The sequence below is a fragment of the Phaenicophaeus curvirostris genome, chromosome 10 (assembly GCF_032191515.1).
Source record: "Phaenicophaeus curvirostris isolate KB17595 chromosome 10, BPBGC_Pcur_1.0, whole genome shotgun sequence".
Lineage (NCBI taxonomy): Eukaryota > Metazoa > Chordata > Aves > Cuculiformes > Cuculidae > Phaenicophaeus > Phaenicophaeus curvirostris.
Window position 1 is genome coordinate 7296484 of NC_091401.1, and position 19512 is coordinate 7315995.

The window sequence follows — 19512 nt, forward strand, 5'->3', positions numbered from 1 at the left end:
ATCGCATTTTGTGGACAGAAGTTCAACTAAAATGCAAGAAATCAAAACATTTGAGGGATTATATTGGAACAACTCCTGTTTTGATTCCAAAAGCAGATTTTTCGTATCAGTAGATATTTAGGACTTTCTGAACTGTGAAGAACCATTTTAAGATCATGCCCGCAACCCACCTTTTGTACAAACTTCAGATGAATTAACTCAGTGGTTTGGTTTTTTTGAATGAATATACTATAGTAGCTGTAACACCTTAACTGCATGTCCTGTGCTTACTCCAAACTATCTCTAATTAGATATTAAAGAAAATTTGAACAAGCAAAGTGTTTCCTAGAAGCCAGCAGTGGTAATTCAGCACAATACTTACTTGTGAAGACAACCACCAAAATGATTGCCAAATCAATGAAGAGAAACTGGAAATCTCCCAAATTGCTCAGGATCTAGGCAGAAATCACAGTTGAAATACTGCTAATTTCTTCACATCAAGAAGCATCTTAGTGACACTCCTACAGCATTAATTATATAAGTTTTACTCTATAAACAAGACAGTTCTCTTTGCAGGAGTCTTGAGTACACTACAATTCACAGACTAATTTCTCAACCATCAAGGTATGAAACAATTTCAGTTTCAAATGCATAAGCTATTTGTAACTGAAATTTTTTTGTAAACAAACTTAGTGAATCTGACAAATTAAGGAAACAATAGCTTAGGCCCACAGTTCTCTAAATACCGTAATCTTACTACACGCTTATACAGTTGCCAAATTTCCCCCCTCAAAGGTCCTTTAATGCTTCGCACTGAGAATATTTACTTACTCAGAATACAAATTAAAATACAGGATTTCTACTACATGCCATATTGTGAATTTAATCATATTAAAAGGTAATACTCCACTTCCCCCCCCACTTTGATCTCAATTCTTGCAAGCTGCTCTCTTTCCATCCTTACATAAAAGGAATGCATCGTCCTTTATCTAAAGTTAGGTTATTTTAAAATGCTGAAAGTATTTAAATAATTGAAGACTATTTCTGTTCCATTTATATGCTTATTTCGACTTCCCTCTACAGAGCCTTTCTATTCACAGGCATTAGTTATTGCCTTTTTTAAACAGATACTACCGTGTTTTTCATGCAGTTAATATAAAAAAGGCAAAATATACTAACAATACTTCTAGTCCAAAGAGTTTTTAGAATGCAGGTGTTGTAGTCAAAGACTTGCAACATTTATATTATATATTTATATATTTTCAAATCTCTGACTTACATTTACACTACTTAAGCACTTACAGAATACTTACAGAATATAGCAGAGTAACACTGATGTACTGGATAATGCTGTATAATGCCATGAACTTAAATACACAGAAGGAAGTTATTAAAGCAGCACGGCCTTCCCTGTCAAAACAAGTGCAAATATGTAACTAGAAAGCTTTCCGGGCAAGTAGTTAAATTCTGCTTAGCGAGAGGTTAGCTGCAATTAAACACATCAGCAAACCCTTTGAGGAACATAAGGCTAGAGACGTACAGAGAAAAAGGAGTCAGAATCGTATGCTTTCAAATACATCAAAGTTGTGAGCATGCCTTCTGAACTGAGCCACCACCTTAATCTGGTGTTCTTTGGACTTTATGCAGTTTTTCAATATGAGGTTTTAAAATGGCCTGCTTGCAAAAGCACCTATGTAGCACTAGTTCACTACATGGACTAAATGAACATGCAGCCAGCCACAGAGCTGCCATCTTCAGAGAGATCTCTGATTATGCATTACTTCACTAGGTCCACAAAGACTTAAATAAATTCTTCTCTGGCTGACTTTTATCCAAAATTATTAGCTAGCTTCCAATTCAGGAATAAAAAAATTGGTCAAGCCCTATTTAGAAAATCTGTATGGTGCTGAGCAGTTACAGTATGGTGCTGCTTGCAATTACATCCAGCCTTTATCAAAACTAGCATAGTCACTAAGACATCAAATTAAATACTAACATGTAGAAGCTTACCGAGACTCTACAAAATTAACTTTACATGGACGAAGGAGTTTATAACAAAATACTAAATCATGCTATGGCAAGCTACTGTGCAGAGTACCTTCAGTAAAGAAAAGAGAACTACTAAATATGTATGGCTTGTTCTTAAACCAAACTGGCTTCTTACAGCATCAAGCGTATACTAATATATGGTATGCAAAACGAGTTACACAGACACATTTAAGTTTGCAGTAGGTGGCATTACCTGATCAGCTTTGGCACGCAGGAAATACTAGGTGTCCTGGAAGTGAATGGTGATGCCACAGAAGCCTCAAGTTCAGATAAAGATATACCACCATGGGCCCTCTTTAACGCCTGTCAGTTAATGTTGAAACAGAACATTTGAAAACTTGCTGTCAGCTGCAAAATTCAACAAAACAGTTCTATATGGAAAATAAAAGTATACTTACGCCACAGTCATTTGCTCCATCTCCACACATGCCCACATAGTAACTATAAAAACCAAACAGATGTCAGCATTCTGAATCATTCCCTAATCATAGTCCATTCAGCTTATTTCATTAAATATGTCTGTATTATTTGACTTATTCAGAGTCTGCATAATAATGAGTAGTTTAAGCTGAAAGCAATTACTGTTGCCATTGTACGTATAGGGAGGTAGACAGAAAAGTAACATGACCTATGCAGGTCAATGAAACCAGTAATGGCTATCAACCCTCTATCATACCAAGCTGGTTTAAGGCATCTTTGCTGTAGGGAAAAACTTTTGTAGTATCTTGTAAAACTGCAAAATCCCAACACCAGCAAAGAGTGGCACATCGACCATATGTGAACAGAAGTCATCCCCTTAATGCTTCTTAGATACACAGAACATATTTGATGGATTTGTTTATTAAGGAAAGCAGCCAGACTTATAAAATATGTTAGCCAGTTCAGCTATTCATCGTTAGTAACTTGATGAAAAGTCTGAAACTTTCGCAACTAGCCAGCAGATGGTACTGCTCTCATTCCTGCTCTGTTAACAGGCTGATCTACCAACTCACAGAAGTTACATTAGCCCAGCCTTTTTCATTTCTCAGCTAGTAGCATACATAATTTTCTCTCCTATCATACTAAACACACCGTCAACCCTCCCGCTTTCTATACTTAAGCAAATACTTACTCTACATTTTGTAAAGCTTCCACCAACTGAGTTTTCTGATCAGGTGCCATGCGAGCAAATACAGTGCCATGTAAAACAAGCTGGAAGAGAGAAGATTTCTTAATGCTCACATAGTAAAGTCTTCATCATCAAAAGTCCACACATTCAAGTAAAACGCTCACCTTGGGTACCAGGTCCTGAAAATGCTCCAAAATCACTGCAAATGACTTTCCATTCATTGCAAAATGGTATTTGGTCATCTGGAGATCCTCAAGGCTTTCATGGACCAATTTAACTGGAATATCCTACCAAAAGTAGTTGAACAGTTTAGCTCTAGCTTACTTACACAGATAACTTGTCATTTCAGGCTAATGATCTGAGGGGTATTCCTGGAGATCCTACACTAGAAGGTTTCTAAGAATGTTACTTGAAGAAAGCCTCGTATGATGAGTAATAAGGATATATGGCTTAATGTTTCAACTACAAGAGGCTAGAGCACTAGTAACAGATTGAAACACAGATAAACTGCCCGTTGCACAACTGAAATGTCAATTGTTGCATGACAGTTTTAAAACTAGCTCCCTGGGCTGTTTTACTACTCTCTGTTATTTAAAGATCTGAAAGGTAATTGGTATATCAATTTTAATTTGACATCTAGTAGAAGACTTGCTACTTAACAGAATAAGACAAAAAGAAAGAAACTCAGCAGTAAAACTAATTGCTTACACTCTAAGAGCACAATAATGCTCATATTACCTCTGAGTTTATGGCTGGTGATGAACTAGTGCATTTTGCGAGGGTGTCTGCATAATGCCAGTTGATCCTGGCAGCCTGCCCATCCTTTGGAGGTAGTGCTTCAGCAATAATAACCTTATCCTGAGGTAGAATCATTCCACAGTCTCTGGCCACAGAGATCGCAGTTAACATGTTATCCCCTGTTAAACAATTACATTTTAAAAGGTTTCTGTTAGAAAAGGATAAATAGCATACACCAATATTCCGAATAAGAGAAAAGCTAACAAATGCAGTTTTAAAACTAAAAACACATCCAACAAAGTGACTTACCCTAATATAATTCAAAATGCTAGGGACCCTGGGGAGGCCATCTAGTCCAGCCTCCTGCTCAAAGCAGGGTCAGTCATAAGATTAGACCAGGATTTCTACTCAGTCTGATTTGGAAGACCTGCAAGGTCTTTCCTGCTTCAATTCAATATAAAGTAACTTGTGCATGGAACTAATGAGAGGAAGCTACAAAGTAGAATTAATCCCTGTACTGGTTTCTGATCTCTGACTTACCAAAGCAACTTTCACCCAGAAAAAAATATTGGTGCCTGAATATTCTCCTAGTAGTTTCTAAACTTCCCTTTTGCTGCAAATAGTGCAATACCAGACTACTGACACTAAATTTTTATTTCACAGAATCACAGAATCACAGAATAACCAGGTTGGAAGAGACCCACCGGATCATCGAGTCCAACCGTTCCCATCAAACACTAAACCATATCCCTCAGCACCTCATCCACCCATGCCTTAAACACCTCCAGGGAAGGTGAATCAACCACCTCCCTGGGCAGCCTCTGCCAGTGCCCAATGACCCTTTCTGTAAAGAATTTTTTCCTGACGTCTAGCCTAAACCTCCCCTGGCGGAGCTTGAGGCCATTCCCTCTTGTCCTGTCCCCTGTCACTTGGAAGAAGAGGCCAGCACTCTCCTCTCTACAACGTCCTTTCAGATATAAGGCCTGTTCTCCAGCCCCCTCACCAGCTTCGTTGCCCTTCTCTGGACTCGTTCCAGAGCCTCAACATCCTTCTTACGGTGAGGGGCCCAGAACTGAACACAGTATTCGAGGAGCGGTCTCACCAGTGCCGAGTACAGAGGGAGGATAACCTCCCTGGACCTGCTGGTCACGCCGTTTCTGATACAAGCCAAGATGCCATTGGCCTTCTTGGCCACCTGGGCACACTGCTGGCTCATATTCAGTCGGTTGTCAACCAACACCCCCAGGTCCCTCTCCTCCAGGCAGCTTTCTAGACAGACTTCCTCCTAGTCTGTAGCACTGCATAGGGTTGTTGTGCCCCAAGTGCAGGACCCGGCATTTGGCCTTGTTAAAGCTCATGCCATTGGACTCTGCCCAGCGGTCCAGCCTGTCCAGATCCCTTTGCAGAGCCTCCCTACCCTCCAGCAGATCGGCACTTCCACCCAGCTTAGTGTCGTCCACAAACTTGCTAAGGGTGCACTCGATGCCTTCATCCAGATCATTGATGAAGACATTTAACACACTATAATCAAAGTAAGACCGAAGAGAGATGGATTTTATCTTTTGAGTAGGAAAGTTTACATGCTAACCTGTAACCATGACAGTGCGAATGTTGGCTTTATGCAAATCTTCAAGTACAGCAGGGGTTTCTTGCTTCAGTTTGTTTTGCATTATAATCAACCCCATAAAATCCATGTTGCTTTCAATAGCATCTCTGCAGAAAAAAAGGCAAGGAAGAGAACATTTGAAGAACTATAATCATTAGATATAGCTTAGAGAACCCGATTTTCTGTTTATAGAAGGGAAATGTTTATTTTCAACCAGAAAAAGTGAAGAATTTACTTTATAAAAAGTAACCTAATATCATTATTCACAACTATTTACGCTAATTTCCCTTGTTTTAGCCAAAAACCAGTATGAGAAAACATTTCCTCTAAAGCAGAAGTTTTAGTTTCTTCCACGAGAATTTTCTAGAAGAAATTACATTCTCAAAGGAAAGGTTATTTCTAGAAAAAATGCTCTGAAGTAAACTGCTTTCAAAGTCACATTTTAAGATTTGGTTATAATTCACATCTCTAACTTCCAAATAACCTGAACCCTATCATTCAAGCTACCAAATTTTGTTACCGAGGCTAATAAAGTTAATAGATAGTAGCTAATTAAGTACAAAAACTAATTAGGTTTGGTTAACATGAAAGTCAGTGTATTTACAGGGCTTGGGTATTTTACTGCTCTGGTAAATTTTAACACCTGAAATTTCAAAACAATTTCTCCGTTTTGTACTGTTTTGCAAAAACAGCATCTTGTACACAGAGCTGATAAAACAGAAGAGGGTTAAAGCTGGCATTTTCATGGCAATGCTACGCTTTCAAATACTATGGAAAAGATAGCATTTTCCACAAAACTAGGACCAGTTGAAAAGTAATTAACAGTCTGACAAGCTTTGCAATGAGAAAATGGATTTGCTGTCTATAGCAAACAAGGAAACTAAACCCAACATGCACTGGTTGCCGCTACGGGCCATTATCTTTAATAGACACAGAAGACACTTGTATCTTCAAGTAACAAAAGAATTGGATGAGGGCTTAATGCCATGTTATCATAAATTAAACATTATAAAACCCAGTTCATTTCAAACTTAAAGATGTTCCTCAGAATTCACACTATTGCAGAGAAATCTCTTTATCTTAAATTTCTATATATTATCCAGGATATAAATAAAGAACACAGAACTACATATCTCAAGACAGAAGAAAGTTAAAGAAGAGTACTCAATGATTAAAACAAAAATAATAAAGCTTTTAAAGCCTGTTACTTATTAACAAAGTGATGTCACTCTTACCTATTAATAGTCTGGACTTTGTGCCATGTAAGCTTGGACTCCAATTTTCTGTGAGCAAGGGCAATAACTCGGAATCCCTGCTTAGTGTATTCTTCCAGGACACACTCAAAGTCAACAGGAACTTTGAAAAGGTCAAGTTTACAGTTATTAAAATTACTCATATTACAGCTGAGCTACACAAGAAATAAAGAATAGCTTGTTCCTTTACCTGTTTCCTGCTTACATAAGCTGGCAATCACTTCAGGGGCACCTTTCATATAAGCATCCATTCTTTTCTCTCCTAGAACCCTCGCTATTACACACATACGTTGCAAAACTGAAGAAAATGGGAACTGGCGCACAATTCCAATCTCATAACCAGTCTGTGTCACACCACAAGAAAGGAAAGGAAGAAATGCGTTACATCTACATACATTCTGGAAAAAGCTACATGGTTAATTGAAAAAGCATACTTACCGAAAGCTCAAATAGCTCCTAAAAAAAGAGAAAAAAACCCACATTTACTGGAAATATTATTTTTTAAGTATTTTTTATCTACAATTTCAGCATAAACCAGTAAATGAAGCAAGACAGAATTCTCAACAAAGTCACATTATATTTGTAATGGATTTCATAAAAGCTAAACATAAATATGCTGCATCAGTTTAGCATCCTACCCTCTATGTGAGCACAGTAGAATATTAGAGCTTGATTTCTTGAGTGGAATTTACAAGACCTTTCATGGACCCATCTCCGTCTGTTTAGCCTATGTAAACCACTAAAATACTATGGAATTTCACAATGAGGCCACGATTATTAATTATATCCAAATAAAATCATGTTATAAGTTTTAAGAATGCTCCCCTGTCAAGTACTGCACAGTACTTACTGCTGTGCATGTACCCTGAGTTCTGAACAACAAAAAAGGTACTACTATTCACTGTATAATAATACTAGTATAGAGGAACCAACCCACTGTACCCTTCCGCTACTTTGCTGTATGATAATCTGGGTATGCAGTCACACACTTGTATTTCCCCTCCTGTTAAAGAAAATCACTTCAAAATGCAGAGAGAAGAAAATTTAAACCTGCCAAGTACATTTTATTTTTAACTCTGCACATAGTTAAAACTTATATCTCTCGGGGACAACAGTGGCAAGAATTCCATACCATGCAGCGACATTACCAAACAATTGTTTCAACTGAAACTGCAAGGTGAGCACAGCTAAACAATTAATCACCACAATAAGAACTTGGTAATAACACTAATATTAAAATGCATGGGCTTGAAAAGCAGTACAGCACTTTATAACCAGTCTGGTAATGGTAATAGTGCTGGCAATCAGTTTGCTCACTTTAAAAATGGCACATACTGAAACACAACAGATTAAACGTATCTTCTCCACCTTTGCCATCAAAACCCACACAGTCTAACATTCCAACTGAATTATGTCAGCCAGAATCACAGCACACAGTAAAGTGTATTTGTTTAACACAAAGGATTGCTTTAACTCAAAGAATTACTCTGAATGTTTATACCATTTCTTGATCTGTTGCTTGCTTGGATTCTGGGAAAAGATGTTTTGAAGGTCGAACCACTGTCGGCATGATTCGATTATGAAGGGCTGTTTCCTCTTCAGTTGCTTCTTCTAAAATCTATGTTAAAAATAATCAACTAATTTATATATTCACTAACTTTTATTTTCTCATAATATAATTTTCAGAGAAAAATAAAGGCTTCAGAGTCAGCCCAAGTTGCAATGGACTTTCTAAACAAGATTTGCTGTGAGAATCAAGGTTCTTAATTTAGCAGCTAACTTAAGAGCCACTTAGCTATTTTACATGTTTACTATATGCATTGAAACCTTGCCATGCACAACAGAAAGCAGTAAATTAGCTCTTCAGATTCTTTCACTTCTATGAATTGTTGCACGGAACATATTTTAGGAACATTTTCATATTACGACTTCCTTTGACACAAAGGCATTGTCAAAAGCCCATCGTTTTGTAGTTACAGCTTGCAATAGTACATCTTATCTTGTACGTAACACAGAGGAAATTTCAGATTACTGATCTTAAAAAGCATTGCTTCTCTTGAAATAAACACTTACCCATCCTATTGCTTCAAACATCTTCAAATCAAGTGGATCCCCAGAAAGCACCCCTTCAATTTTTGTAAGGGAATGACAAGTTGCCATGCAAGCAACAAACTCAGACTTCAGCAAGCTCTCACTGCAAGCCCTCTCTTCCGGCAAAAGGAAACTAAAACAATGAAGTAATAACATACTTAGCACTATAATTATTTATTATGAGCCAATTCAAAAGGTTTGTTTAGATTACCAGAAGAAAATTGACTGCATGAGTCTCTTCACTTGTATTTTCACACATGACAGAAAACAGATTAAGTTCCTGGGCGGGAATCTTCAGAAAAAGTCACAACTTCTGCCTCCTTAAAAATCTTCTCTTAATTCAATGCCTAGTTTGATTCCTCTTACAGAGGCCTCTTATCACTTTGAACTTAACTCAATTAGCTAAGCTAATTCATTTTAGCAGCCCAAAAAGCCACCACTTACAGAGACAGGATTAAAGAAACATGTTATAGTTTAACTGCATCATTTCTGCAGTATGAACCTAATGAGGTCAAACAAATTAACTTCCACCTCAGCCTCATAAGAGAGTTACAACTTTCATTATATCCAAACCATATTTTCAGTTGCATTCTTACAGCTCGTTACAGAAATGCAGACATACATGAGCTCACATTGCATTTTCTATTCTATTCTGCTGAAGCTGTTGAAGCACAACTATCGTATTTGCTGTCAGCTCGGAGCTTATCCTTACCGAGCATTTTCCACCCGTTGAATTCCCCAAAGATCCAAGCCATCCTCAGTAAGCGTGCCAGTCTGCAAAATAAACCAAGGCAAGAAGAAAAAGCCTTCAGAAACAAGTTATCATCCAGTAAAGCAAAAAATTAAAAGATAATTAACCAAATTACATCTGAACACTATATTGTACTTTGTTTTAATTTAAAAATCAAGACTTCATGACAGGAAATACAGTATCTCGCCTTGTTTTTTGCTAGTAACCTCGTTACAACTCTGAAATAAATCTAAAAAACATTCAAAGCAATCATACCCCTCCTTGGAGACAGGACAAGTGATACAGAGCCTTAAAATACAAAGACAATAGCTCAGCAGCTCCATATTCAAGGGCTGGGGGCAACAGAAAACAGGTACTAAACCCTTAGCTATGTAAGAAAGTAATACTGAAACATTAACAGGAATATACTTACAAGGGAAATAATTAATCTAGTGTAAATACTTAAGAGTTTTAGATAAAAATCTAAGCAGGAAAATAAATTTTATTTAAGATTTAGGTAAAAACAAGGGATTCTGGCTAGTGACATTACTGTCTTTCACTCACGTTTCTGTTAAGGAATAACAGAATACCCTGGTTTGGCTTTTCATTGAAATTAAGGAAAATCATAAACAAGTCTGACTGCATAGTTCAATTTCCCAGAAGCCTGCGTACTAAAATAAAACTCTTAATAGTCCCCAACTCTCTCATTCTGGGGTGCCAGTAATAAGTTAGGACTTGGGAGCCTTGAGATAAGAAAGCAGCTCTGTATTATAACAACTTCATAGAGCAGACTAAATTGAGTTAGCAGGTGGTAAACACTGAATACCTGGAAGCTAACAGGACAAAACCAATCTAATTTATAGAAAAGTAATGAATTTTCCTGTAGCTGCTAGTCTATACAAATTCACATTCATAATACAATGTCGCTCCAGAGGGAAATACAAAGTTTCAAAATCCACCTTACCTTATCAAAACACACAAGATTCAGCTGGCCACAAATATTTATCCTTTGTGGGCTAATGCAGAAGATGCCAATTTTTTTCAACCTTCTTTGTGCATAAACGATGCCAGCAGTCATGGCAGCAGGGAGGGCTGGGGGAACCGTGATAGTGATAATGTCAAGAGACTCGATGATGATGGTATGAGCTGGAACCTGCAATAAAGGTCAGAGTTAATAAACAAGACCTCACTACTTAAAGATTCACTACCCCACTGAAGAGTTACACCACTGTTACCAAAAGCAAAATCCAGTACAGCATGTTCTGGACTGCCCAGAAACCTCGTACAACCTGCACCCACCATCAGCAACCCTGAGAATCCAGTCCTAAATTACCCACAGTGCATAACTTGAAGTTTTCACTCCTTCCCTTGTAAATATATTACTTTAAAACAGTAACTGAACAATGCAAAATTTTTGAAGAGAAAAATATTACAGTTATCAGGTTATCGGGTTTTTTTGCCTGCAGCACGCTTTAAATGTGCTATATCATTTTTCTTCCAACTGAATATCAATCAGGTGGTAATCTTGCATGTAACAAAGATAAAAGTCTAGTAACTGGCTCAGTAGAAATTCAAGTAAACCCAAACTTCACTGTAATATACTCAAATTCTGCTTTTCTGCCAAAATTTGTTCTCAAACTTGTCTTTCTCATTCTACGGAAAAAAAATGAAATAATTTTTTGCTTAAAGTCGAATTGTTTCCATCAACTGAAGTGCGCTGGAAATCATGATCAAGCCCTTCCTAAAATAAGGTGGTTCTGGACCAGAAATGAAAACATACCTCATTTAAGATGCTATTGACAACCGTGTAAAGAAACCCAATGCCTGCCACCACTACCAGAGACAGGAGAAACAAATAGGCATCTCTGTAGAGTTTAAAATCAGTTGGCTTTGGATATAGTATGGAACGAACAAGCTGTCCTTTAGCAGTACTAAAACCTAGAAACAAAAAGGAGTAAGTTATTAAAAGTATAAACAAGCGCAAAGCTATTCAAATATATTAAAAACCTCAATGAAACCCTCAAGCTACTCATTTCATTAAGACTGTTTCTCAATATACAGTAACAGATGTTTTGCAATACTTAATTAAGGTGCTTAAAAAAATGTATGTGTACATGATACTAAGTGCTCCTCTCCTTCGGCAAGGGCATTCGGCTGATGCAAATGAACACCTCTTCTATAGAAGCAGTAAATCCTCAAATGGTTTGGCCTAGAAGAGTTTGTTGTGCTGCTTTTTGTCGCTCACACTGCAAGAGCTAGTGGGTATATTTATTGGTTGCCTAATTAAAAATTAAGTTATTCATAGAGTCCAACCATAGGTATTTAAATGGCAGGTTTCTGAAAGTTCCCTTGACAGCCAGAAAGAAAGATTCAGAAAAGAAACACAGTGTACAGAGTTATATTTTGGAGAAACCCACCTCTTGATCCCATTTTGACACCTAAACTAGCAGACTAGATAGACTTCTAAAGGCCTCAGAGTTGGACAACCAATAGATACCCTGAGATCATCCTTAAACCTTTGCCTCAACACGTGAAGAGGCCCACACCAGTGCTCAATTTTGAATGCCCGAAACATTTTAAATCTGTTTAGGCTTCAAAGTCTGTTACTACAATCTCAATATCAACGTCAGGTCTGCTGGCGTTACTGACAGCTCCTTGTCAGCTTCTCAGTCTGTCATCCATTAGACCAAAGGATAAGTCTTCCACAGTGGTGCTTGGCATACAAGATTCTACCAACATGAAGCAGCTATTGCCTCAGTCTTAAAGAGGATGAGTTCACCACAAGAGGAATAAGGCATGAAGCCTCCAGACTGAATTTGCTGCTACAGAATACAAATTATGGGCCCGTTCAGAGAAGTTCAGCACGTCACACTAAATACTTGAGCATTTAGTCATGAATGCTTTGTAATTTGACACAGCAGTAAAAAAAAATAAATTCAGAAATATTCTTGATCTTTTTTAATGGCTTTGCAGAAGGTTCTGTAGCCACATAAGCTAGAATACACCAGGGTAAAAGAATAAATGAAAACCTCATTTAGTGTGTTGAGAACACAGAGAACATACAGTTAGCTTCAGAGAATGTTTCTGTTCTCAAAAGTTACCAGGTTTGTATTCTTTGCAGTTACAAAACTATAGGCAAAGAAACACATTCAACACTGCCAATGGTTCCACTTAAACCAGCTGTTGCCTGCTACCCACCCAACCTGATGCTACGGCAAACCTTTTCAGAGAGGTATATCCACATATTCAACCAATGCACAGTAAAAAACATCTAAAGGACTTGAAAATGCATTCAGGTAACTTTCAAATTGATACTAAAGATTTATTCACTTTCTTGCTTGCCAATCAATGCTCTCCAGGTCATCAATTCTATTACTGTTATAAGACATTTATGTGGGGTATAGTCATTTATCCAAGCTTACCAACATTCAACACAATGTTCCAAAGTATCAGTTAATATACACCTACAAAAGCAAATAGCGCATTAACAGGTGATAAACTTAATACCTGTTCTCACTACTAGAGCTTTGACCAGTTCTCCAGTATAAAAACGTGTTTGAATGACATTGGTTCCACAGAACAAAGTATGCCGTTTATGCACTTCTGGACTGTATATTTCATCTCCCATTGCTTTTGGATATTCTGAAGGATTTGGCAGATTAATCTTCGTGACAGGAACACTTTCACCTTAAATGGAAAAAGAGTCTATAAGCAAGTTCCAGTAAGAACAGACATTTTTTTCCTTCACAACTTCAAGAACAACCTAATCTCAGTTCATCAGCACAGAAGCAGACTTACGAAGAAGTCATCTTCCTTTCAGCACGTTATTAGGCAGTCTCTTACTTACTAACCCTGGCTCATCAGATTCCTTATCCAAATCCTATTTAACTCTGTTATTAACCATACAGCTACCATGCCTCTTACTTCAGATCAGATAAGTGTAAAATACAGTTCAGTGAAAGAAAACAAGACAAGCTTCCTTCTCCTGCTGCAAGGCATCACCCCATCTTTATTCAGAAAAACTAGAACCTGAAGAAAATTATGCTCAGCTCCTTTGGTGAATGAGTACACTCAAGCTAGGGCTGCAATCAGTTTTCCTCGTTGTTTAGCAGTGGCAGGAGACTCAACTGTATTCAAAGAACTGAACAAGATGAAACAGTCTCTGAACTACAACTTTTTAAATGCTGCTAGTTTGGACAGATAACAAAAAATAGGAATATAGGAACATGAAAAAGTCCACCCTACTCACTGAAGCTGTCCTTCTAATATATCAGCTCCCTAGTTTCAGTGTACGGAGTAACAGCTTGAGATAATTTCTGTTTTTAAACACAGCAGAACATTCTACTCTATCTGCATTCTTGGAAGCGGCTAAAAAGTTTAAGCAAAAAAATTTCTGAAGAGCAGAATCTGCACTGAGAACACCATATGAAGAGGCAGGAAGACAAATCATCAAGAAGAACACTTTTCAACAAGAAAACATCACCCATTTTTGGAGTTTCCAAGCAACACCAGATAGTTGTTGCAGATAAGCCAAACACAGGCACCTAAGTACTTGGAAGGACAGGTAATTGCAAGAACATACACATTTCGAGCATATCCACTTCTGCTGGAACATGCCACAAGTGAAGCACGCACACAGGTATAAACCAATACATTCAGCCACATAAAACTGTATCAAGTTTACTTTACCTGTTAACATACTTTCATTTACAATGCAAGTACCGCTGAGAAGTACTGCATCACAGGGCATAATTGTCCCATTAGATGGAATCAACATGATATCTCCAGGCACAAGGTCGGTGGAAAGGATTTCTTCTATTTCTGAGTGTTAAAACATAAACAAGTTTACCTGAAAATAGCCACCATCTACAAAACCTGATAAAGATCCTCACAACTAAGACCCAGGTGGCAACAATTAAGATTATAATCTATTTTGTTAACAGCATTATGGAAGGTTTTTTAAAAGATACAGAAAAAGCCATTGATAAAACAAATTCCATCACACGTTAAACTCCAGAGCACATGGATATAGTTCAAAACAACGAATGAAAGGAATTAAGCTAGTACAAAAGACAGTAACAATAAACTACACTATAACTCCAGTATAAAGACACAAGTCCAACACAAACGCTTGTCTTATAAAACAATATCACACACCACAACCTAACCATCTTCAACTACTGTAGTATCCAAATGCACAAGAGTCCAGAAATCAATTCACAGCCCCTGTTGGGTAATAAAACATGATGGAAACTCAACACATACACATCTCTAAATCAAGCAGAAAACTACAGAGAGAGTTACATTTGTGGAGTGTCAGATAATGCCGCACAGGAATAGGACAAGCACCTAATCTAGAAGAAAACTGATACTCACTAAAATTACCATCTAGGAGGATAACCCTGAACAGATGATTATTCTACCTAAATACCCCTTTGAACCTTCTCCTTTTCCTATGCAGTTTCACTAAGAAATGCAAGCATTTCAAGCTGTCAGAGAAAGGACAGACACACACTAACTTTACATTCACACAAAATGAACAATTTAAACTCAACTTTCCAAACTGCTTGTGAAATTTACCTTGGTTTCCTCTGCAGACAGAAACCCTGACAATGCTGTGAGCTGCTACCATGTCGTGTAACATAACATATTGCTGCAAAACAGAGAAAGGAGCTTATTTAAAAGCACAGCTTGACATCTTCTAAATCCACATTCTATCTCTACAAGTAGAAATGATGAGATTCTTTACTAACATTCTTTTACAATGAAGTGTTACTCATAGCTTTCTCTTAAACATTGCTTAGGAAACTTACGGGGAAATAAAGTTTGAGTGTATCAACCTGTAAAGGTTCCTACTTTTAAGAGCATTCTGGAGGCAAATACACACTGCCACACAAAATGTTATCAAAGCACTTGGTTTCACATAAACAAAAACTGCAGTAGTTGTATGAATTTGGATTAAGGTAAAAGATTTGTCTCTGGTCTGAATTCAGAGACTGCGATTTAAGGATAATTACTACTTCAATTTCCATCAGCTACAGCTAAGTACAGAGAAAAATGTATCAGCAATTCAACATTCCACATGTTTGGCTAGTGCTCAATTCCGTTAGACTTTTTCAAAAGGAAGGAAACAATGCAAGATGGAATTACTACTGTCAATATAACTTGGTATATACGCTTGTGTTTGGGTTTTACTCAAGTGAGTTAGTGTTTCTGTTATCTGAGGTCAAACTACTGCGCCAACAGCAGGGAAAGCTAGGAAGGAGTCTCAAAAAGAACCATAAATTCAAATTCTTCCAGCTTAGAGAGGAAAAACCCAAGAATACTCCACCTGTAAGTCTCTGAAAAAGTCTTATAGACTTGTAGGCAATTTCACAGCAAAAAAAACCCAAACCCAATCAGTAAACGGTTGAAAAGACATGTTTTCTTTGAACTTACCTTTCTAATGGTGTAGAGCGAGCTAACAATGGATATTACAGACATGATGACAATTGCTAATGCATAGTAGTGATATTCATCAGTGATCCACAATATCACACTGAACAACTGAAAAATGTAAAAAGGGTTGAGAACCTGGAAGAAAGAAGAACATTGAAGTTACACCAAAAGGTCACATGCATTCTCCATCAGAAGAATGTCAGAATCACCCTCCTCTCCCCCGTGGAGCAGACACAACTTTCAGTTCTTTATATATGCCTTTTTCCTGTTTTGCCAAACTGCTCGCTCTTCCTCACTACTTCCTCAATGCCTCAAAAGGACAGTTATCACTAAAATAACACACAAATGCAAACTTCTAAGACTGCATGCATTTCTCCCTACAGCTCAAAGTAAAGTGACAGTAACATTCGATGCAACTTAAGTTACAATTCTGATAAAGATCCTCACAACCAAGATCCAGGTGGTGACAATGAGAATCATAACCTATTTTATTAATGGCATTATAAAAAGTTTTTTAAAAGATACAGAAAAAGACATTGATAAAACCAATACCATCATACATTAGCAAATGCCGTATCAACAAACGCACCGACACCTCAAGTCTTTCCCAGATCAGGTTGGAGATTTTCTTTTGTTCAAAAGTTTGTGATGTATTACAGTACATGGATAACAAGGTAATTGTTCAAACCCACGTGATACAAGTAAAGTGGAACAAATCCAACAAAAGTATATGCAAGAACACATTTGATTTGATGCATATGTTGTATAACTCAAGGGGCAATAACGGTAAACACAAATTGGTTTATGTTTGAAATTAACAATAAAAAATAAATAAAATGGATATTCTGTCAAAGAACTCTGACACATTTTCTAACACTGCTAAGGCACTAGGTGTTAAACTCTGAAGATTGCACAGCTAAGGCTTAAATTTGGAGAGCTCAAAAATAAAGGTCCATATTTTGCTTTACAGTCTTGGGTTCTGGGGGAAGATTTCTGGTCTACATTATTATTTGCAGACCAGTCCAATAGTCATTGTTCTTAAATGTATTTTTAACTATATCATTTTTATTTATTTATTAAATAAAAGACCTTACCTCCTTAATCAGAAGCTTAAAAATGGAAGGCACTTTCACAACAATTTCATTTACTCCATAGAATGCTTTCCTGCATTAAAAAAATAAAAATATCAAAACACAGTTAAAATGTATTGGAAAAGTTATTCACTTAAATGCAATTCAATTAATATGATAAAGTATAAAACATTACCGTGGCCCCTTTTATTTATCATATTGTTTCAAAAGGCACCAATTTAAACTGTACCTTATTTTTCAGATTCTTTCATAATATGATCTCTGCAAACTGTGTATAGGTCCAATGTTATTAAACATGTCATTCCGAAAGCCAGTATGGAGTTCTCATTTACGTAAGCTCAAATAAGTGTTACATTTTACACCGCAGAAAGACACTGTTTTCAGGGTTCTGTATCTTAGTTTTATTCTCAGCATAAAGAAAGGCAAAACATGAAAGGGAGAGCAAGAAATTAACCTCTGGTGAGGTCTGAGATAGTTAAATGACCTTGACATGAAGCAGCCCTGAAAGAATGTTCTTAAGGAAAAGACTTTCCTTGTAGAAAATGTCACAAATTGACAGAACATAAATTGGGGAGCAAGCAGGTACTGCAATATCTGAAACACTAAGATGGTCTCATTTGCAAAAAAAACAGCCCAGGAATGAAACAGAACCCAAACTAGAACAGTTTATGTAATGGTATCAACAAGTTAGAAGACCAATAAACAAGGATCTGTATTTTCAGAACATACATTCCAGCTTGCTATTCACACTTGAGAACCAAGAAATCTCTCAACTATATACCATTAAAGGTATACTTTAAGGGTTTTTCATAGACTAAGTTCTTTTCTAACTGTACCCTTAATTATGCTTGACAGGCATGCTCACAGAGTCTAAAACAGCAGCTTAGGAAAAAAAAAAAATTTCCCCCTCAGTTATTTGCTGGCAACCAAATTAAAAGAAAAAGTGTGGAATGCATTTAGCCCCAATCAACCAGAGACACAACCATGCAAGCTACAGGACACACTTGGGTTACTAAGCTTTTAAAATGAAAAACAGTCCTGGGAAGTTTCAGCCCAATCTTTCTAAAAATAAGAAATTAATTACAGTCTAGGCCAGGTCTGCCGCTTCCTGGCATCAAATATTCTTTATTAGCCACTTAGTACACTACTCCCTCTCTCAATATGACCACTAGCCAAGGATGGGAAAGAAAACAAGAAGCAGTGATCTCCCACGGCATTCCCTTCTAGCCTTCAACAATCTGCAGCTTGAGAAAAAAATGTGTGTCTTTTTCAGCTAAGGAGCCCTTAATGGACTTCTCCTCTAGGAATCAATCTATTTGCCTCTGAATCCACACATGCTCTTCAACAATGACAGCGTGTTACAGAAGCAGTTCAGTCACTTTAAAGATTAGTTATGTGGGAAAATACCTACTTTGTTTTACACCAACTGCCAAATTTCACCATATATCTGCCAGCATGGCTGAAAACGTAATTGCTTGCTATTCTGTTCATACACTCATTTTACTTCAAAATGTTAAATAGTAAACACAATTTCAGTGATATACTCTAATGTTATTTACAGCAGTAGTTCTGATTTCTATGGTCAGTGCTGTATGAGAAAAGTAATTCCGCACAGTATCAGGGTCTAGTTCTTACTCAATATATAGCCAAGAAAAAGGACAGATACCGAACAGCCTTTGTTGAAGCCTGTAAATACTAATCACTCCATTGTCATCAAGCTTTGTTAACACTTTGAGTGCAGGTAATGGAATGAAAACCATTCTTCTCACAAATACTATAATATTACCTGTAATCATGCATTTCCTTTGTCAGTCCTGTGCTGTGTTCATTGTGAATCGAAGAACAGAATGTAGATTCATCTAGACCTCTAAGCGAAGGAAAAAGTTATTGAGTTAAGAAACCTGATATTAAAGTGAAGCATTCAGTAACTCAAGAGCTAGGTCTTTGCCAAGAGTTACACTGTATTATAAAAGAACAAAGACTATGGAATAACAGTTCTCTGACTATTTTTGTCACAACTGCAGATCCCCATGTGATGTTAAGTGTTCATCTTGTTGACACATCTCACTCTGTAGGACAGTCATATCCATTTCAATCAAAACAGAGATACATTTCAAAAATTAAGTCAGATATCAGCACTGCTAGTATTGAAAGGCTTCTAAAAAGAAAAAGTAAGCATGAAACATTGTATGAAATCAATAGGGTGTAGTACTTCTTCAAATTACCTCCATTGTCAAGTACTAACAGAAGCATTTTAGAAACAATTATTAATCAATTTATCAAATAAATCTATACTGAAGCTATTCCATAGCATATTCCTATCAAAGTTTTATGCACGACAGTATATGGCATAGTATAGTCTCTATTCCAAGTACTTCCTTATCACTGGAAAACTCGTCTTCACAGGACTTTTCTACATGCTGCGTAAG

At 37.0% G+C, this 19512-nt stretch overlaps 1 protein-coding gene across 1 annotated transcript in view; it reads right to left on the bottom strand.

Annotated features, from left to right (window-relative positions):
* ATP13A3 (ATPase 13A3) overlaps window positions 1-19512 on the bottom strand; it is a 60593-nt gene that overhangs the window by 12000 nt on the left and 29081 nt on the right. Inside the window, exons 6-27 of the mRNA XM_069865399.1 lie at window positions 18870-18950; window positions 17087-17156; window positions 15993-16127; window positions 15135-15207; window positions 14244-14375; window positions 13062-13241; window positions 11335-11492; window positions 10519-10707; window positions 9537-9598; window positions 8807-8957; window positions 8235-8351; window positions 7172-7189; window positions 6924-7077; window positions 6716-6836; window positions 5463-5587; window positions 3875-4053; window positions 3301-3423; window positions 3140-3219; window positions 2427-2469; window positions 2222-2331; window positions 1293-1389; window positions 362-434 (exon numbers count right to left, since the gene is read on the bottom strand). Coding sequence (XP_069721500.1) covers window positions 362-434; window positions 1293-1389; window positions 2222-2331; window positions 2427-2469; window positions 3140-3219; window positions 3301-3423; window positions 3875-4053; window positions 5463-5587; window positions 6716-6836; window positions 6924-7077; window positions 7172-7189; window positions 8235-8351; window positions 8807-8957; window positions 9537-9598; window positions 10519-10707; window positions 11335-11492; window positions 13062-13241; window positions 14244-14375; window positions 15135-15207; window positions 15993-16127; window positions 17087-17156; window positions 18870-18950 — 2471 coding nt within the window. The remainder of the gene's footprint in view (window positions 1-361; window positions 435-1292; window positions 1390-2221; window positions 2332-2426; window positions 2470-3139; window positions 3220-3300; window positions 3424-3874; window positions 4054-5462; window positions 5588-6715; window positions 6837-6923; window positions 7078-7171; window positions 7190-8234; window positions 8352-8806; window positions 8958-9536; window positions 9599-10518; window positions 10708-11334; window positions 11493-13061; window positions 13242-14243; window positions 14376-15134; window positions 15208-15992; window positions 16128-17086; window positions 17157-18869; window positions 18951-19512) is intronic.